General features: G+C 36.7%; 1 protein-coding gene across 1 annotated transcript in view; it reads left to right on the forward strand.

Annotated features, from left to right (window-relative positions):
• The window catches only part of IL1RAPL1 (interleukin 1 receptor accessory protein like 1), a 1314427-nt gene that overhangs the window by 726133 nt on the left and 565905 nt on the right, over window positions 1-22389 (forward strand). Inside the window, exons 4-5 of the mRNA XM_054471838.1 lie at window positions 16988-17174; window positions 20141-20294. Of these exons, the coding sequence (XP_054327813.1) occupies window positions 16988-17174; window positions 20141-20294 (341 nt within the window). The remainder of the gene's footprint in view (window positions 1-16987; window positions 17175-20140; window positions 20295-22389) is intronic.

The raw sequence follows: 22389 nt of genomic DNA on the forward strand, positions 1-22389 counted from the left end.
CAGTGAGAGTGGGCAGTCCCACAGTTTCTTTACTCATCCCTTTCCCAGGAGCCATTTGGAGCCGAAAACTAGCCATAACGTTCAGGTACCCTATACACGGTTCCCAGATTCCTCTCTCTTCAGCCTCAGTGCCTGCATCACATTTCCATCCACTCTTGGCATTTTTCTCTCCAAAGATGTATTCAAATTATGTTGCTTTACTTAACATTTTGGTCCCTCTTGGTGGGAACAGTGCTTTCTAGCTGTGTCTAGTAAGCCATCTTGTCCCACTTCCTAGCTGTATTTTTTTATCTGTTAACCATCCTTTGGCTATCCCTCTCCCTTCCCTACCCTTCCCTGCCTCTGATAACCACTATTCTACTCTTTACTTCTATGAGATGTATTTTTTAGCTTCCACATATGAGTGAGACAAATATAAGCGGTATTTGTCTTTCTGTACCTGACCTATTTCACTTAATGTACTCCAGGCTCATTCATGTTACCATGAATGACAGAATTTTGTTCTAAAAGACCATTCTTCTTTTTTTTTTTTTTACCTACTAGATTACTGAAGATCAAAACATTTCATAGCTTATCATGTTAGCTAATGGTGTGGGGAAACAGACACACTCAAATGTTGAGGGTTTATTTTGTGTTTTTTGTTTGTTTGTTTTTGAGATGGAGTTTTGCTCTTGTTGCCCAGGCTGGAGTGCAATGGCACGATCTCAGCTCACTGCAACCTCCGCCTCCCGGGTTCAAGTGATTCTCCTGCCTCAGCCTCCCAAGTAGCTGGAATTACAGGCATGCGTCACCACGCCCTGCTAATTTTGTATTTTTAATAGAGATGAGGTTTCTCCATGTTGGTCAGGCTGGTCTCGAACTCCTGACCTCAGGTGATCCGCCCGCCTTGGACTCCCAAAGTGCTGGGATTTACAGGTGTGAGCCACTGCGCCTGGCCATTGTTGAGGACTTGTATTGGTCCAATTCCTACGGATAACAAAGAAACTAGGAATTTCTCACCACTGGCCTATAGTCTCATTAAAAATCTACTACTTTTTAAACCTTTTAAAAATAAATGCAATATTTACCTTGTTGCTTTGTATACCACCTGCACACCAGTGTTACTGGTCAGTGGGGCAGTACTACTACATTCCGAGTATTACTTGGTAACATGAGAGAATTCAAGAGGAAATGGATAGCAAGGACAAAGTCCTAGAAAAAATCTAGCATTTATGAATAAAGAATGAATAGAGGCACATTACAATCAGGAATAGGCTTACTAATAAAATTTCAAGAAGAATGGGAGTAAATAGTATTAAATGCCATAGAGTGCTCAAGCCAGTTAAGTATTGAGCCAGTGAAACTATTGAAACCATGTAATTGTTGAAAAGTAGGTTTCTGATAGCCTTAATAACAACATTTTCTGAGAAATAGTGGAGAAAAATCAGAACATAGTAGAAAAAAAGATGAGTCTGTGTTGAGAAAGTAAAGAGAGTAGCTTAGACTATCCTGAAAAGTTTTTATTAGTGTTGAGAAAGAAGTAAGTTACAGGTTGAAATAGAGGACACACACATGCATGCAAAAAAATTAATAGCTTTATGTAAAATCTCTCAATAATGCAATAATAGACCAGGTAAATACAACATAAATAATGATGTTATCAATAATGTAATTTTGGAATTTTTGGAAATGACATAAGCTTTCATGGAGATTTTTATATGATAAATGAAAAAGTAACATACGCAAAAGCCATTATTCAAATTAATGACTTGGCTGGGTGAGGTAGCACATCCCTATAACCCCAGCACTTTGGGAGGCCGAGGTGGGAGGATCACTGGATCCCTGGAATTAGAGACCAGCCTGAGCAACATAGAGAGACCTCATCTCTACAAAAAAAAAAAAAAAAAAAAAAAAAAAACACTCAGCTGGACATGCTGGCATGCACCTGTAGTCCCAGCTACTCAGGACACTGAGGCAGGAGGATCTCTTGAGCCCAGGAGTTCAAGAACAGTCTGAGTGACATGGAGAGACACCGCCTCTACAGAAAATATAAAAACTTATCCAGATGTGGTGGCACATTCCTGCAGTCCCAGCTACTCGGGAGGCTGAGACAGAAGGATCGCTTGAACCCAGAAGGTCGAGGCTGCAGCAAGCCATGATTGTGCCACTGCACTCTGGCCTGGGTGACAGAGCAAGACTGTTGCCAAAAAAAAAAGAAAAAAAAATATATATACTTAACTTATGTGCTTTGTACATTACAGACATAATAAATGGTAGATCATGACATCAGTAACCACAAAGTCAAATTATACAGCAATGCTTCATGTAATTTTGATTCCAAATAAATCCATATTAGTAAAAGAAAGCCAGAAGCATTGTAATAGCTTTTGTAAATTAGCTACCAAGGTAGTCAATTTACAGTTGCATTTAATAGACTAGTGAACAGAAGGGTTTTGAGAGTGAGAATGATTACAATGCTGTTGCATAAATTGGAGCTTTAGGAAAGTGCTGAAGGAAATGATCTCCAGTTAATCATTAAGATATTCTTCACGTGCATATGAAGAATAATTTGGGAAAACTTGACATTCAGATAAGACTGAATATAATTGAGTTAAACTGCAATAATACATACATGTTTTCTATTTTCTTACTATTATCATAATGTACTTTTAAGGAATAGGCAGATATTGTAACTGAAAATCATGGATACAGTAAAGCCATTTCAATTCTTTGTTACAGTTGTTTCCTATGAGAAGAACATGAGAAATAATCTTATAGTATTGACAGAAAAGGAGTTTTGACAGCTGACTGTTGCAAAGCCTCCAGTGTAATTAGTCCACCTCCCCTACAGCTAGGGATCAGTGTTTTTCATATGACCCATACTTCTGAAAATAATGAATTTCAAAATGTCTGTTCCATGTACACAGTTGTTGACATACACAAATATTTAGCTATCTAGTTCTAGAATCCCCTTGGTGTTTCATCCATCTGAAACTGAGAAAAGAGAGCAGAGCCAATAACAGATAAGCCCTCATTGCTGTTTTATTTATTTATTTATTTATTTAATTTCTGTACTGCTGCATCTAGGGATGCCTTCCACTTGATGCCTCTGTGTCAGCTGCAGCTCTTTCAGGCAATACTATGAGAGAAGATTAACTGAATTTCAAATGTATGAGACTTCACTCACAGAAAGGGTATTCTATTCATACTGAATCTTTCTATAAAAATGAAAAATCTGGATCTGGAGAACAGAAGAAGGAAGAGAGCTGCATTCACAGTAGGATTAAGGAGATTAAATAGGAAGAATTATATGATTTATCTCTTTTATGAGGTGCTGCTGGAAAGCAGATTAAGCTTTTTAAAAAGTGGTGACCTTGATATAAATTTCATATTTAGCCAGTGCTGATATATTTTGAATAATGAAGGGTACGTGCAACAACATTGAGCCTGAGAAGATGCAAGAAATGTAGTGAAGTTGACCATAATCTGAGTGCTAATACATCACTGCAAACAACAGTAACAGGAATAATACCTATTATGTAGCAGTTTGTCCATTACAAAATACATTCACACCAGGATGCTATTTACTTCTCACAATAACTCTATGAGATTAAGTATCCTTAGAATTTTATGATCTGGTGCTGAAGTTCAAGAAAGATGTTACTTGTTTATAGTCACACAACTTGCAAATAAATTCCTCTCCCTGTGAAAATATCCTCTTCTTATATTCATTGTCACATTTGCATAAAGATTGGACCCACTTGTATTTTATTTCTAACACTTTTAATCATACCTCTAATATAACTCCATGGTATTACATTCTGACAACTGAAATGTAAAGTGTTTTATTTCTGCATTGTCTCTGTTGACATGAATCCTTAATATAATGTCATATTCTGAGCATGTTTATGTTTATAAAAAAAATACAAATCATTAGGCCATTTTCTTTTTCCAAAAATGACCGGTTATTGCCGAGTAAAGTTATTAGGTTGCTGGTATTCAAGCCATTCGTTATTTTAATGAATAATAGGTAATTCAGATTAATGGCTTTCCATTCTAGCAAGAAATCTCTAAAAATTACATGGACTTGAACTGATATTAAAATTGTATATAAAGGAATGGAAAGGAAACCAACTGTGAAATGTGTCCAAATCATATAGAATAAAAAAGTTCCCTTCCCCAAAAACCTAACTCTGCTTTTAAATTTTACTAATTCACAGTTTAATTTTGCTCTTTCCTTTTTTCCTGATTTTGGTTTTAGATACATAAATAAGAGGCTTTAATCATAGAAAAGAAGCTGGAAAAGTACCTTAACTTATTGCATTTACCATGTTTGAACACTGTTATTTGTAATTTGTTTATCTTTTTCTTTTACCTCATGGGAGACTTCTAGTAATTTATGTATAATGTGGATTAAACACTTAGACTATTTGTTCCCTAAGCTACTGTATTGGCCAGGACCTAGTCAGTTAAAGCAAATTCATTCCAGATAGTTCAGTAGAAGAAATTTAACATGGGAAACAGGATATCAATATGCTAGAAGAGCTGAAATGACCCAGAGGTTAGCGACATGAGGAAACCACTACCACCCCTATATATGAAGGGACAAAGAGAAGAAGGAAGTCATGTTACCAGAACCCAGAAACTGAAAGGATAGATCCCCTCTTGTAAAAATTCATCAACAATGCCATTTGCGAGGAGAAACTGGGAAATCGAGAAACTACGTATGGGATAAAGTGGTAAACAAGGCAGATAAGACTCCCTCATGCATGACTCTTACAATGTTATGGAGGAGAAAATATATACCAATATAAAGAAAGAAGACAAAGAAAAGATCAGTTAGTGATAACTGAGAGGATAACTATAAATATAAAACTGAGTGTATGAAAAAATTATGAGATTTATTCTTGTGAATTATTTTTGCATTAATTTAATTTTCAAATGTTGCATTGAAATATTATCTTAACTAGTGAGCTTATGGCACCCCCCCATTCAACTCATGCTAGTTCCATTGGGGTAAGCCCATGATGTTTCAAAGGACTTTCAGCTGTTTTGCTTGAGCAATTCGGTGGATGGTGTAGTATATGTCACAAATAAATGAAGTAACTTTTTAAGATTTCAAAAAGGCATAATAAATAGACATTTGAATATATAAATCTAGAGTTCAGAGCTGGAGATATAAATAAAGGAGACACAACATAGAAATGGAATTTAGAGTGAGAGGGTTAAATGAGATTACATAGAGGGCAATGAAATGAGATAATGCATTAAATCTTTTTGAAATGATGGCTTAAATGAAGTATAATTCATATATCATATAATTCACCGATTTAAAATGTACCATTCTAATTTTTTTAAATTGTGGTAAAATACCACACAATTGACCCTTTGAATCATTTTTAAGTATAAAACTAGTGGCAGTAATTACATTCAGAGTGTTGTGCAACCATCACCACTATCTATTCCCGAAATTTTCCATCATCCAAAATAGAAATTCTTTACCCATGGGCGCAGTGGCTCAAGCCTGTAATTCCAGCACATTGGGAGGCCGAGGTGTGTGGATCACCTGAGGTCGGGAGTTCAAGACCAGCCTGACAAACATGGAGAAAGCCCGTCTCTACTAAAAATACAAAATTAGCCGGGCATGGTGGCACATGCCTGTAATCCCAGCTGCTCGGAAGGCTGAGGCAGGAGAATCGCTTGAACCTGGGAGGCGGAGGTTGTGGTGAGCCGAGATTGTGCCATTGCACTCCAGCCTGGGCAACAGAGCGAGACTCCGTCTCAATTAAAAAAAAAAGAAAAAGAAATTCTTTACCCATGAAACACTAACTTCCCATTCCTTCCTCCCACCAGGTCCTGGTAACCTCTACTCTACTTTCTGTGTCTGAATTTACTTATCCTAGGGACCTCAAATAAGTTTAATCATACAATATTTATCCTTTTGTGACTGACTGATTTCACTTAGCCTAATGTTCTCAGGTTTCATCCATGTTGTATTATGTATCAGAATGTCATTGCTTTTTAAGGCTGACTAACATTCCTATTACATGTATATACCACACTTTTTAATCTTTTCATTTGTTGACGGACATTTGAACTGTTTCCACATTTTGGGTATTGCTGCTATGAATATTGGTGTACAAATATCTGTTTGAGTCCCTTTTTTCAATTATTTTGTGTGAATACCTAGGAGAGGTATTGTTGGATATTCTCTATTTAACATTTTGAGGAACTGGGAAACTGTTTTCTACAGTGGCTGCACCAATTTACATTCTACCAGTAATACACAAGGGTTCTAATTTCTCCACTCCTTGCCAATACTTGTTGTCCACCCCACAACACACTTTTTAAAAATTTTTTTTAATTATTGTTTTTTGAGACAGAGTCTCACTCTGTTTCTCAGGCTGGAGTACAGTACTACGATCTCGTCTCACTGCAACCTCCGCCTCCTGGGTTCAAGCAATTCTCTGCCTCAGCCTCCCGAGTAGCTGGGATTACAGGTGCCCACCATCAAACCTGGTTAATTTTTGTATTTTTAGTAGAGACGGGGGTTTCACCATCTTGGCCTGGCTGGTCTTGAACTCCTGACCTCGTGATCCACCTGCCTTGGCCTCCCAAAGTGCTGGGATTACAGGTGTGAGCCACCGTGCCTGGCCTATACTTTTTATTTTTTGATAATACCCATCCCAGTGTTTTAGGTGGTATTGAAAGGTGTAAAGCTTTCTATACGACATTTCTTCCTTCCCCAATTTGCCTCTCAGTAGGATATAAACTCCATAAAATCAAGTACTCTGTTTATTCACTGCTTTATCCCCAGCCAGGCCGTGCATATAGCCATTGCTCAATAAATGTGTTGTATTGACTGAGTGAATGTTTTTTTTTTTTTTTTTTTTTTTGAGACACGGTCTCATTCTGTCACCAGGCTAGAGGGCAGTGGTGTGATCTTGTCTCACTGCAACCTCTGCCTCCAAGGCTCAGGTGATCCTCCCACCTCAGCCTCCCTAGTATCTGGGACTACAGGCACACACCACCACGTCTGGCTAATTTTTCTGTTTTTTGTAGAAGTGGAGTTTTGCCATGTTGCTCAGGCTGGTCTTGAACTCCTGGGCTCAAGCGATCTGCCAACCTGAGCCTCCCAAGGTGCTGGGATTAGAGGTGTGAGCCACCCTGCCCAGCCGTGAATGAATTTTAAATGCTCAGTAAGTGAGAGTTGTATTCAATTCTTTAATAAATAATATCATATATTTAGTCTTATATTACATTGCATCGCCATTGCTGGGCTTAGTGTTTTCTTTTTGTTTTGTTTTGTTCTTATGAAACATCCTTTTTGAAGTGGAAATTTAAGGAATGATATGCTGCATATACATAGAATGAAATTATTTCAAACCATGACAGGGGAAGAGGAGGTGAAAACGGGATGAAACAGTTGAAACCTACGAAATTAGGAAGTGGTGAAGAAAGTCAAGTAAAATCTCATGTGCTGCCTTCAAATTAGAGCATCAAGCAGGTGCTATGAACATGTAATTTGAGGGAAGTGCCTGTGATTTCTTCAGGGAGCACTTCTGGCTTGCGTTTTCATTTTCTCTAGACCTTTTATAGATGAAGAATATCTTGTTTTTCCAGATGCAGATAGTCTGTTCTGTTCTGTCTGTGTCTGCAGAATATGGACTCATTTCTAAATGTGCTGAGTTCAAAGATGTCACTTTTTATAGGAAACTCTTATCATGAGTTTTGGTAAATATTATGACCACCTTAGAAAAAGCTGCCTTTGTAAAGCTTGGAGAACAAAAAGTGATGTGCAACTTACCCAAATGTGACTCACACATTTATCTTCCCTTTCCCTTGTCTTTCACATCGAGAATGTCAACTATGGTTAGAAGAAGGCCTGTTGTGTGTAGGATGAAATAAGGAGATCATCAGGTGATTGTGTGTAGCTTTTCAGTGCAGAGTATCTTTACAACTCTATTTTAATTTTTTTGCCGGGCATGGAAGACACATCTGTTTGCCGTATATGCTGTCAAGGAATATGTGTTATTTATAGCTGGGTGCAGTGGCTCATGCCTGTAATTCCAGCACTTTGGGAGGCCAAGGTGGGTGGATCATTTGAGGTCCGGAGTTTGAGACCAGCCTGGCCAACATGGTGAAACCCCGCTTCTACTAAATATACAAAAACTAGCCAGGGGTGGTGGCAGGTGCCTGTAGTCCCAGCTACTTGGGAGGCTGAGGCACGATAATTGCTTGAATGTAGGAGGTGGAGGTTGCAGTGAGCCGAAATCATGCCGCTGCACTCCAGGCTGGGCGAAAGAGCAAGACTCTGTCTGAAAAAAAGAAAGAAAAAGAAAAAGAAATATGTGTTATTTCAAAACCCCAGAAAATGAAAGATGGCAAAAAACTAGTATGGTTGAGTTTAGGTGGGAGTTGTTTAGAAAGGTTAAGCCAAAAAAAAAAAAAAAGCAATCAGAACTTTGTAGCTATTAGCTAATAGTTCATTCATTTATTCATTTAATATATTATATATTGAGAGTACCTCCTAAATGCCTGGTACCGTACTGGGCACTTAAGGAGATCATTAGGACTTTGAAGTCTTTAGCCTCAACAGGTCATCAGTGAAGAAATTCCTGTAATGAATTACCATCCATGTGTCAACAGAAACTGAAATGTTCAGAAAAGGAGAAAGAGTTTAAGAGATTAAAAAAATATATATTCCTGGTCCCTCAAAAAGTTAAACCATATGACCCAGCAATTCAAATTCTAGATATATACCCAAAAGAATTAAAAGCAGGGACTTAAATATTTGTAGCATGTTCATAGCAGCATTATTCACAATAGCTAAAATGTGAAAACAAACCCAAATGTCCAATAAGCTTATGATTGGATACATGGAATGTGATATATCATCCAGTGGGCTAATGTTCAGCCAAAAGAAAGGAATGAAGTACTGATGCATACTACAGCGTGGATGAACCTTGAAAACATTATGCTAAGTAAAAGAAGCCAGACACAAAAGGCTACATTTATATGATGACATTTATATGAAATATTCAGAATAAGCAGATCCATAGAGACAGAAAGCAGATGGGTGGTTTCCAGTTATTGTAGGGAGAAAGGAAAGAAGAGTAATTGCTAATGGGTACTAGCTTTTCTAGTCTTAGAACTAGATAGAGGTGAGCATTCCAAAACATTATCAATGTATTAAATGCCACTTAATTATAAACTTTAAAATAGTTAATGGTTCATTTTATGTTGTGTGAATTTTACCTCAGTTAAAAAAAATGTGCCTCTAAGAATTCAAACAGCATACAGCTTATTTCTTTATTTTACATATTATGAGAAGCATACATATTAATAGTAGATGTAGCAAAATGAGGATAAATACTGTAATTAAAAATTGTGATTGTTGGCCGGGCACGGTGGCTCACGTCTGTAATCCCAGCACTTTGGGAGGCCGAGGCAGGCGGATCACGAGGTCAGGAGATCAAGACCAGCCTGGCTAACATGGTGAAACCCCGTCTCTACTAAAAATACAAAAAATTAGCCGGGCATGGTGGTGGGCACCTATAGTCCCAGCTACTCGGGAGGCTGAGGCAGGAGAATCTCCTGAACCTGGGAGGTGGAGGTAGCAGTGAGCCGAGATTACGCCACTGCACTCCAGCCTGGGCAACAGAGCGAGACTCCATCTCAAAAAGGAAAAAAAAAAAGGTTAAAATGGATAAAGATCGAAGAAATCAGCCATAGGCCCCAAAGAAATTATATGTAACGTATGTAATCTTGAACCCATGTCCTGGGCCTCAGTTTCCCTCAGTGACATGGTTTTTACTTCTTCTCCCTCTTATCTTTTCCCTTACTCTTGGAATCTACAGAGGTGAAGTTTGAAAGTGTTCATGCCCAAGAATAACTCAGACAGAGAAATACTGGACTAGAATTTTATATGCCTAGGCCTTCTCATTTCTAGTATTCCAGGAATAATAGGTTAGAAAAATAAAAATAGGAAAATTATATTTGATCACTTTCTACTAAAAAAGAGAAGACAATTATCTTGAATTTACAGTTAGCAAAAGACTGTAGGTGGAGTTCAATTCACCAGTTCAACAAAATGTTTAAAAAAGAATTTCAAATGAGAAGGCAGTAAACTGGCATTTTTAGGTTTTAAGCATCTGCTCAATGGTCTCATTCTAATCTCACCAAGGGCTGATTTCAACCAGGGTTAAATCAATAGGCCCTCCAGAGCTCTTCTGAAAAGAAAAACTAATCCAAACAAATCTCTCATTTAGTATTAGTAGCTACAAACATACTGTGTTTAAGAAAGATAAGATATAAGAGAGGACCACATGCATAGCTTCAGGCATTACCAGAAAGACTGACAGAACAATAAAAAAGGAAAAAAATGGAAGGCTTTAAGATTAGAAATAAACTATCGAAGTATATTTAAGGTTTAACAAACTCTAAGATGCTCCTTCCACAATCTAACCTTGACACTTTTTGATTCCTAACACTTTATGTTTAAAACTAATGATTAGACACGATGGTCAAATTTCTGGTTGAGAAGCTGCCTTCCAGACAGTTCACTTCTGCTTGGGTCTGTAGTAACTGAACCTTCAGATCTGCTGCCACTCTGTGCTGCTTTTCAGTGCCAAAGGCTTATGACACTTGAAAAATATTATGTGCCTTCACTATTCACAATAGCAAAGACTTGGAACCAAGCCATATGTCCAACAATGATAAACTGGATTAAGCAAATGTGGCACATATACACCTTGGAATACTATGCAGCCATAAAAAATGATTAGTTCATGTCCTTTGTAGGGACATGGATGAAATTGGAAATCATCATTCTCAGTAAACTATCGCAAGGACAAAAAACCAAATACCGCATGTTCTCACTTATAGATGGGAATTGAACAATGAGAACACATGGACACAGGAAGGGGAACATCACACTCTGGGGACTGTTGTGGTGTGGGGGGAGGGGGGAGGGATAGCATTAGGAGATATACCTAATGCTAAATGGCGAGTTAATGGGTGCAGCACACCAGCATGGCACATGTATACATATGTAACTAACCTGCACATTGTGCACATGTACCCTAAAACTTAAAGTATAGTAATAAAAAAAAAGAAAAATGTTATGTGCCTTCATTCCTACAAAAAGGAAAGATCATGACTTGAAAAATGACCAGTGAATGTTAGAGTAGACCATATAAAACACAGAGGCATAGAACAACTTAATCCTTTTAAAAAGTTAATCAAATCCCTGGCTTTCTTACGCACTACTTCATGAAGTAGGAAAAGATTGACAAACATTATGAAAATGGTATTTCCCTTAGGGACTTGAGGATTAGCAGAATATACAGGTCATGTGTTTAGTGATCCTATTAGAGGATACATTTTACAATCATGTCACTGGTAATTCTGCTAGAGTAAGAGAGAGATACCAAACACTACACATTATCGTACATAGGGCATGTGATTACAGAATAATTAAAACTGTGCTATATTAAGGTATCACATAACATGGTTTTTAATATCCTTTATCAGTGAATCAGTGATATACATAATTTCCCTTTCCACACATATTTTCCTTTATTACCTTCTGCCTGTACTACCCAAATTTCTGCACTTTGATCTATAGTTATGCAATGTAGTCATCCTTTTAAAAATGAATTTTAAAATCTCTGACAGCGGCCAGGCACAGTGGCTCACGCCTGTAATCCCAGCACTTTGGGAGGCTGAGACAGGTAGATCAGCTGAGATCAGGAGTTCGAGACCAGCGTGACTAACATGGTGAAACCCTGTCTCTACAAAAAATACAAAAATTAGCCTGGCGTGGTAGCATGTGCCTGTAATCCCAGCTACTCCGGAGGCTGAGGCTGGAGAATCGCTTGAACCCGGGAGGCGGAGGTTTCAGTGAGCTGAGATTGCACCATTGCACTCCAGCCTGGGCAACAAGAGCGAAATTCCATCTCAAAAAAAAAAAAAAAAAAAAAAAAACTCTGATAGCTCCCATGCATATCAACTCTGAATCGTCTTCTATTTCAAAGTACAACAGTACCGACGAGAAACCTGTGGAGGAGTTCAGGGTGCTGTACTGACTTCTGGAATCTGTATGGAAGTAATTATTTTGAATTTATTTTTGTGTCATGTATTGATTACTTAATTGTGTTCAAAAATATTTGGCAATTCCCAATATTTTCACTGAATCAGATTTTTTTTTTCTGCTTTGTAAGGCGGGACTCAAAGCCAGTGCTTCAGAAATAAATGCTTTTATATAGTAGAAAAAATGAAGAAAACATAGTATTTCAGATCACTTGCTCCCTTATATCACTTATCAGATTTTGGGGACTTGAAGGACCTAAATCCAAGTTAGATCATGGATTTTTTTGATAACTTGGGTCATTAAAGTCCTGAAGAAAATTTGAAAATTTAAGTCCTTAATGTCTAGAAGACATTTATTTTAGAGTGTAAAATAAAGTAAAACCAAGGGTTAAGGGTAGGTAACTTTCTTTTGTTTTAAACAATGGTATGTCTATATCTATATCTATATCTATTATCATCTATAGGTATATAGCGTCTGTGTGTGCTAACCCAGCACCAATTGCCTCCCCTAGCATATAGAAGAGACCAGTGAATTAGAAGTTAGGAGATGTGAGTTCTAACCCCTTTTCTACCACTAATTAGATAATAGAATTTGAAAAACTCATTGACTTCTTTCAGCATTGGGTCCCTTTGCTGTAACATTAAGGCATTGAAAGAAGTAACTTTATGTTAGTTGTTTCTCCAGTATGTTGCATGTGTACCTGGTGTGGACCTCAGGGTCACCCTTGCCAGAGACAACTAGATTTTTTTTTTAAGTCTATACTAATATTCTTTCTTCACTAGAAAGGATAGTGGGGTGTTGACTCTCAGTTGTAAATAACTCTGTTTTCTCTGCCTGCATGCATGTCCTGTCTCTCTAGCCATTTTATAAATACTGAAACCAGTAATCATGATTTAAGTTTTTGCCTAGACTGCAGCCCATCTGTTATAAACAATAAAAGCTGAGTAAATATGTTCTAATGGTTTTACCATAAGTCCTGTAGGAGCATTCTCTTTACCCCATTTACCCCATTCCATGTTATTTCCCGGACAGCAGAGAACCATAGCAGTTATGTCACGAGTTTGATGATGGTGGAATGCACTCTTTGCTTTGAGAGTGTGTAAATTCCCTTCAGGGGTATCATATGTTTATTAATGTGTCACAAGTTGCTTGCTTCCTGTTAGCTCTTCTCAGTAAATAGGACTATAGCATTCGTTGGATACTACTTTATTTTTAGTTTTTTAAATCACCTCCTGATGAACAGAAACAGTAAACAAGTATTAAACATCGAAAGTAATTTGAAAATAGTGCCATCCTGGAGAGTCTGGAGTTCCAGACATTACCAGACAGTTGTAAATCAGCACTCATCTCACAGAGCTGAAGTAAAAGTTAGGAAAATAAGAATACCTAAGTGATGCTCCTCTGGAGCCACTTTCTGAAGATTAGGGGACATTTGTATTTAAAGAAGAGAAAGAGGTGATGGCTGTGGTGGGGAGTCCATATTTAATTCAACTTTAGTCATTCTTATTCAATCCACTCATATATTTCAAATGAAAAGAATAAGGACTTATCTGGATTTTTAAGCTTCACACTAATTAGACACCAAAGAACTGAAGGCCTCATCATGGTAGTATTTTCTAACTTGTTAAACAAACACTGTGTGACTGTACTGCAAAATGGAAGCATAAAGAAACTGGGAATGAAGGAGGCGGTGCCGATAATAAGATCTAACACTTACTGAGTGTTCACTGGAAGACAGGCAATGTTCTAAGCTCTTTATGAGTTTTATTGTATTCGTTTCCCACAGCAGCCTATGGAGTCTTTGGTATTACTTTCACCTTATCCTAATAAGGAAATGGAAGCCAAAGGAGCCAAGTAACTTTCCCTAGTTTTCTTTTTTTTGAGATGGAGTCTCGCTCTGTCACCCAGGCTGGAGGAGTGCAGTCGCGCCATTTCGGCTCACCGCAAGCTCCGCCTCCCGGGTTTACGCCATCCTCCTGCCTCAGCCTCTCGAGTAGCTGGGACTACAGGCGCCTGCCACCACGCCCGGCTGATTTTTTGTATTTTTAGTGGAGACGGGGTTTCCCCATGTTAGCCAAGATGATCTCGATCTCCTGACCCCATGATCCACCCACCTCGGCCTCCCAAAGTGCTGGGATTACAGACGTGAGCCACGGTGCCCCGCCAACTTTCCCTAGTTCTCAAAAATAATGAGTGATTGAGCTTGAATGAGAGATTGATATCGAACCCATGAGGTTGGGCTTTGGAGTCTTGCTCTTCACTTGACCCTGCCTCTCTCTCCCTCTCTCTCTGTATATGAATGTCTCGTATTCCATACAAACAGATGTAATACAACAGACAAACAAAAGTAATCAATAGTTTGAGGAGAAAGGAAACCTAAGACTCTTGTGTCTAAACGATTTATGTGGAAGTTTCAAAATTATGATGCACAGATTTACTTTCCTTAAAAGGCCTGTTTTTTTTTTTTTTAATTCCGTGTTCTACAAATCTGTATCATTCCAAAACCTAAGTATTTTCTTAAGGCAGATTTGAATGTGCCCTAAAATAGTTAATAGATTAATGTAGATAATTTTTTTCTGAAAAAATGATCTTATAATGAGCCTAGAAAGAGCATGCTCCAGTCAGTACTGGAGTAAAATTAATAAATAATGCATGAGCAATATTGCTGGCAAACCCAAAGAAGGATATCTTTTTCACTTGGGTGTGAAGCTCAAGCTAAAATTTAACACACTCTTTTCTCTCAAAGCTGTTTCTTTTTCAGTGTTTTTTATGCTGAAAGATTGACTCTACCTTTCATATACTCAACTGAGAAAAATTCTTGATCATCTTGGATGCCTCTCTCTTTCCTTTTCCTCACTGTCACATTGATTCAGTGTCTTAAATGTATTTTGAACATGATCCCTCTTTTCTGTCCCAATGTGTGTTGCTTTCATTGGGGCTGCCATTTGTTTCTGAATGAATGCAGTTGCTTTCTGATTTGTTTCATTGCATTTACTCTTCCTTACAGTCAAACCCATTTTTCTCATTATAATCAGAAAAACCTTTCTAAGATCCAAATTTCATCATTCCTTAACATAAAGTTTCAACTCTTTGAAGTGGCTTATGTGACTTTCAGTCTTGCTTCTGTGCATTTGTCCAGTCTCAAGTCCTTTATACTCCAGTCACTCCACATTATTTGCAATTACTTAAACACAGTAAGTTGTTTTATGCCTCTCAGGCTTTGTGCAAACCGTTACCTCAGATAACCCTTCTTAAAATTGCCAAATTCTTATTCAGTCTCTAAGATAGTTCAAGTATCATCATTTATGGAGCCTTCTTGTTTCTTTCTTTGATACCACTGTGGTAGTTCATATCTCTTTGTAGTAATTATCATATTGAATTTCAGCTGTATATTTGCCTGTCTCTTTCCCTGGATTGTGAGGGCCTGAGGACAGGGAATATGCCTTATTGTAGCAAAATTCCTGAACACACATGCTCAGGACTTTTTTCAAGCTTCTGATTAACTTTGTTTAATGGCTAATTATTTCACCTATTAAGTATCTTACATCTACTTGTAGGCTAGGTATTATAGGAAGCTAGAGATGTCTACATTCAACAAAGAACCATCTAATTTTGTGGAAATATTCTTTGTTACCAGATATAAAGCCTAATAACCTACCTGTCTATTTTCTGGACATTCTCACTGTGTCATATTAGCATTAAACAAAAGCAAGAATCTAAATAAGGGAGCTGCTTAAATGTCAAAGCATTAGCTGAATAAGGAGGAGGACTTAAGAGATGTTGTGCATGTGTACAGATGCAAAGAGGAACCAGTATCACTGAGCACCTATGACAGGCCAAGCAGATTTCTATCCAGTATCCTTTTTAATGCTCAGACAAGTGCTGTCTCTCCCATGAGTCCCACCTGAGACTCAAAGGAGTTAAATAAATTGCCCAGTTTTGTAGAGATGGTAAGCAGTGAGACTCAAATACAGGAATTTGATGGCCAAGTACATGAATAAGCGGTTGGGCACTTATTTACCAAATGGGAAGTTCTAAAGCAAACTTTGAATTCAATATTTTATTCCTTTCTCTCTTCTCATTAGCCAGCACCATGCCTGACACATTATCAGTGTTCATTCAATGTCCTGAGACTTAAAAAGCAAGTAGAAGTAGTGCAATTTACCCAAAAAACTTCATTTGGTCTCAACCCTTCCAAAAGATCTCTGCGCAGGATTTATAGGCTCACTTATTCCAAGTTATAAACTTGATTTATGTACCAGGAAGAAAAAAAGAGATGCTTATTTAATGACCCGATTCTGTAGAATCTGTCTATCAGGATGGGGTTGTTCTTATGTAACACAGTAGAATGCTTAGCTCTGACAACCTGGACTCTAGGTCCCAACCCAAGTAGATATGGGTCGATAAAGATAGTAACTTTGCAATACTTTTATCCAAGAATGTGTTCTGCCCAGACTCAGTAACTACTCGTCTTAGCAAGACAACCAATACTGTAAGAGTATGCAGCATTATTCCTGTACCTCACTGTGATTAATAGTCCAGTTACACTTTTCTACTTCTATTGAATTTGCCAAGTTTAGCATAAGCCCAGGCTTGACTTTATTCTGGACCTAAATCTTCCTTTATTTTTTTTTTCTAGGTACAAAATATCTATTAAACATTTTAAAACTGAACCTGAATGTAAAACAAAACTTTTTCTCTGGCAAATAAAAACAAACATACATTTAACTTCACAAGAGCAAGTATTGTTTAGTTGGGTAGCAAGAGAGAACCCTGTGGAATAAGTCAAGATACCATAAAATTAGTTAAACAGTGAAGTTTTTGCTTCTCTTTTAAGTGAATTAAATACACTGCCTTGGCAGCACTTGCTTTTTGTTCACACCGGGTCACCATATTTATTCTGCTTTGTTACAGAAACTCCACTTACTGTATGAAAGTATCCATCTCGCTGACAGTGGGTGAAAATGACACTGGACTCTGCTATAATTCCAAGATGAAGTATTTTGAAAAAGCTGAACTTAGCAAAAGCAAGGAAATTTCATGCCGTGACATAGAGGATTTTCTACTGCCAACCAGAGAACCTGAAATCCTTTGGTACAAGGTGTGGACTGCGGGTGGTTCTATTTCCTATTAACAAATTAATTGTGCCTTATATTCTGGGGCAAATTGGATAGAAAACTTGGATGGGCGTGATATAGTTTAGCTTTGCCTTCCTAGAGTAATATAGCAAGTTGTACTGGTCATTATATGTTTTTTAACCAATGGCTTTAGTAAATTCTAGTCAATGTTTGTATTGGTAATCCACTGTAATAAGCTGTTGTGTTTATGTTTATATTTTATTTCCATGGACAATTCTTTTTTTTGTTTGTTTGTTTGTTTTGTTTTGTTTTCTTTTTATTATTATTATTATTATTATACTTTAGGCTCTATGGTACATGTGCACAACGTGCAGGTAAGTTACATATGTATACATGTGCCATGCTGGTGCGCTGCACCCACCAACTCGTCATCTAGCATTAGGTATATCTCCCAATGCTATCCCTCCCCCCTCCCCCCACCCCACAACAGTCCCCGAAGTGTGATGTTCCCCTTCCTGTGTCGCCATGGACAATTCTTTCAAGTCTATTATGGTCTGGGTTGATAATTTCAGGAATTAAATTACCTTGAACCTTCTTTTCAGGGTTCTTCACATTAGCATTTCAAAGTGTCCCCAAACAAAAGGAAAAAGGATTGATTTTTTTCTGGGATAAAATCGTATACTAGTTTTTCATGGAATGTTCTGTTTAATGGACATAATTTTGTCCATATTCTAATCTTTTTCATGTGTAAACATAAACATTTTAAAGAAATAACATCTGAGGAAATTTTATGACACCAGAAATATAATATTAAAGTAACTTTCTTCCAAAACCAGATGAAACTTTAAACTTAAACAGAATAATCCAACCTCTGACTTTCCTATGACCATCATTGATGTTTACTGATATTCCAGATTTGAACATAATTTTAAGCTTGTTTATACCATAAAAGAAATTTTTGTTATTGAATGTACTCAAAAAATTAAGTATAGATGCTGTGAACATTCCTCCAGAATATTTTATCCATAGTTTAAAGAATCCTTATGTAACATTTGCTTTGTCCAACTCACTGGAAGTAGGACTTTAGAAACTGGGCCTCTTTGTAACTAGATCCACAAATGTCAGTATACAGAATGTGAGCCCTCATGACAGACTGAAGATGAATTCAAAAACTGTTAGAAATAAAACAAGAAACAAACCTTTAACAATTTTAAAAAAGATTTTTCCAAAACAGCAATGCTCTTTCCTAAGTAAGACTTACTTTTGATTCTTGATAATGTGAAATTGTGGGTTCAGAACATCAAGGGAACTGTTGGAAGATTTTTATACTTGTCCCTTGCTTGATTTTCAATCCTAGACCATGTTAAATGGAGCTCACATATTAGTCCTGCTGGTTTCTGTTACTGTGGGAATGAATTTTCTTTTTCTCTTTTTTTAATTGTTGGAGTATTTCTTATCCTTAACCACCCTCACATCTCAAACCACCCTGTGGTTTGCCTGACTTCCACAGGCAGATTCTGAGGCAAGCCCTGATGATTGCTTCAAGGGGAAGTGGTATTAGGGGAGTTTGACCCAAAGTCTCCAAATAAACCCTTTTTTTCCTTAGTACTCATGTGTGACATCAGCTTCTAAATATGCAGTTTCTTTGTTGTTTGCTAATAAGTTTATTTTAAGAGTTGTGTTTCTTTTCTCACCTTTTGCAAAGAGCATCTTAAAATTTGCTGAAAGATGAGAGACTACACACACACAGTGTAAAAAGTGGCTGGTCCTTTAGTCATATTTCCAACATTGCCACAATAATTTTGACCTTAAGCTGTGCAGACTAGTGAAGTGGTGGGTGGGGATGCAGTATATGTGGTATTTAAAAGTCATAATATTTCAGATTATTTTTCCATAGTCAAAGATTAGCCCCTGTAGTCTAAATAGCAGAGATTTAAGGGCTACTTCTATAGTAGAATACTGTAAAATAATGAATCTGGCTAAATGTAGATGTCACACATTCAGTGGAAAATTTATGCAGTTACCACAAGTCATGCAACTAATGTGGCATATACAATGTATATTTTGGTCAGAAATAACAGGAAAATTGCCCCCAATTACACAAAGGCATTGAGCCACATAAAATAATGTTCTGCAAAAATTTGATTTGGCAATACAATTTTTTAGAAATAATATTACCCCTGAAGAATGTCAAATGTTTTAAAGCTATTTTATCCTCGTTCCATTGATTTCAAATCTGGCTAGAGGAAATCGACTTCTGTTTTGGCAAAAACAGAAATCTCGTGAGCCAACATCATTATTATTCAAAGCTTAATTCAGAGACCATAATTTGGTAAGTCTATCAACAATGAAAACAGATATTTATGGAACTCTAAAGACCTTGCATATAAATGTTGATTGTTTCTTTCATGGATTATAGCATGCATACACTATGAAGAGATTTAATTTTTACTAAATGCAAAACTAAAATGTTTCAAATACTGAAATAGAATTCAGGTGCAATCATTGAACGGTGCAATCTTTTGTACGGCAAATTTTCTGCCTTCCAGTAAAATAATATGGTTTGTATTTTATGTTATCAATTTCAATATGGTTGATTTTACAGTCATCAAATGTGAAATATTTGTTTCCAAAATGATGTCAGGGATAGTCTTAGCATACATCTCTATTCTTATATCTAATAAATCAATACATATCTGGTTTAGGTATACTAATCTTAGAAGTTAATTGACTTTTCCTAAAAAATAATCTTCAGATTGAAGTATTCATTGGTTCAAAAATGTATAATGACCAGTGCAACTTGCCATATTATTCTAGGAAGCAAATTGATTTCCCAGAGATTTTAAGAAATGAAATTATTTAGCATTAGTTTCAAACTTTTTAGTCCCATTAAAATACAATTTTAGAAGCTTTTGTTTTAGTTATTTAAAACTGTTCTATATTTTTCCATTACTATATGTACTACCAAAATTGTATGTTCTTCATATAGGAATGCAGGACAAAAACATGGAGGCCAAGTATTGTATTCAAAAGAGATACTCTGCTTATAAGAGAAGTCAGAGAAGATGACATTGGAAATTATACCTGTGAATTAAAATATGGAGGCTTTGTTGTGAGAAGAACTACTGAATTAACTGTTACAGGTAATCACAGTCTTCAATATTTCACTTGCAAGTGATGAAACTACTATTTTAAGTTAGTTTTTATGCTACACATTGATATTTTTAATCTCTAAAGAATTAAATAATCAATTGCTAAGTGGATTCCTATAGGTGAAATTTATTCCTCCTTGCTTTTGAATCATCTTCCACTGAAGTCCATTCAAAAGGCTAGAGACAATATGTTTAGGGAGTTATAGAAATGTTAACTTTTGGACCGGGCACCGTGGCTCATGCCTGTAATCCTAGCACTTTGGGAGGCCAAGGCGGGCGAATCACGAGGTCAGGGGTTCAAGACCAGCCTGGCCAACATGGTGAAACCCCGTGTCTACTAAAAATACAAAAATTAGCCAGGCGTGGTGGCAGGCGCCTGTAATCCCAGCTACTCGGGAGGCTGAGGCAGGAGAATCACTCGAACCCGGGAGGCAGGAGGTTGCAGTGAGCTGAGATCGTGCCATTGCACTCCAGCCTGGGGAACAAGAGCAAGACGAAGTCTCAGAAAAAAAAAAAAAAAAGAAATGTTAGCTTTTGAAAGTACTTGAAATAAAAATGAGTTTATGATTTCCAAAAATTATGCTTATATTTTATAATGGTATCATTTTTGGAAACATTTCCTAGAGTGGCTAAATAGAATATATGAAATCTACCTTTGTCTTCCTGTCTTGCTCCTAATTAGAAAAGTCACTTTTCTCTTTTATTTATTTATCACTCTATCAATCTGACATACATGTCCTCATGAACTTGAAAATAGCATAACTTCAGGTGCAATCATTGAATAATTATGTGAGATGTGATGCATAGAGTCATTTTCATAGCTGGTTGCTAAGGTGGAAGGACATGAGGACAAGATTCAGAACACTGCCTATAATCATGAATCTACAACTCACTAGTCACATAGGTTGGTGGAGTTTCCACAGCCTTCAGCATATTAGTTTCTTCATGTATAAAATGGTGTTGATAAAATTTGCTGTTCATATTTCATAGGGTTTTTGCAAGGATCAAATGAAGTAAGGTAATATGTATGACATAAATTTGCAAAATGCAGAATTATATCCAAATGTGCATAATTTTTGTCCATAAAAATTGCATTCATACTTTTTTTTCTTTATAGTGCATTTCTTTTACAAGGTGGTTTCATGAGAAAAGTGGGGATAATAAGAACAACATTCAGAAATTAAAAATATTATTCTCATATTCTTATCGAGAGATTCTTCTTGGTGACTTTTGTGTATGATCATGCTTGTAAAACTTATATAGAAAAGCAAAAAAAGGACATTAGCTGTTTTAAATTAAACAGAGTTTTATTTGTTCACTGGTCCACTTAAAATTAGTTTTCCCTGTATATGAAAAGTGTTTTGTGGTAGTCACCTACATCTTATAATAATTTATTTCTTTTAAGGTATCTGGCTATACTTGAGTTTCTATACAATCAATTTTGAAATTTGTTTTTCATCTATTACTTAATTTTTTCCTTTCATCTCTACTGAAGTGGTTTTTCAACCAGTAATATTGAGGCAAAGGAATTTAAAAATATAAATTAAAGCAATCTATTCTGAATAGAAAATAGGATGCACTTGTAGTCTTTATTCTTCAGAGTGGAGAACTCATCTTCAGTAAGCACCTCTTTCCCCTTTCGAGAAATGCTAGGATTCTAAACCAGTACCTAGTATGAGACAATTGGAGCGCAATATCATGGATACTGAACACTGGGCTCCGAATGGTAAAACAGCTTGTATAAGACTATTTTATAGAACCAAAAATAGAACTCTTTATATACTAAATGCTTTCCAGGGCAACTGTACTTTCCTAAACTTCATTTGTCCAAAAATATCTTCTTTTCTTTATATAAAAACAAAGAGTAATTGAGTCTTGATATTCAAGAGGAAGATAGTTAAAGTTTTAATGAAAGTTTTCATTCCACTTATTATCATAAATACTTCTATCATATGTAGCCTTACCTGAGACAATGATTTGGGCAAATAAATTATGAAACAGTTTGACTGGATGTGAAATTTTGGGTTAATGTAGAGCTACATGCCCTAGAATTAAGAACAGTATATACTAAAATGCATTTTAGGTA

Source organism: Pongo pygmaeus, chromosome X (genome assembly GCF_028885625.2).
Source record: "Pongo pygmaeus isolate AG05252 chromosome X, NHGRI_mPonPyg2-v2.0_pri, whole genome shotgun sequence".
Taxonomy (NCBI): domain Eukaryota; kingdom Metazoa; phylum Chordata; class Mammalia; order Primates; family Hominidae; genus Pongo; species Pongo pygmaeus.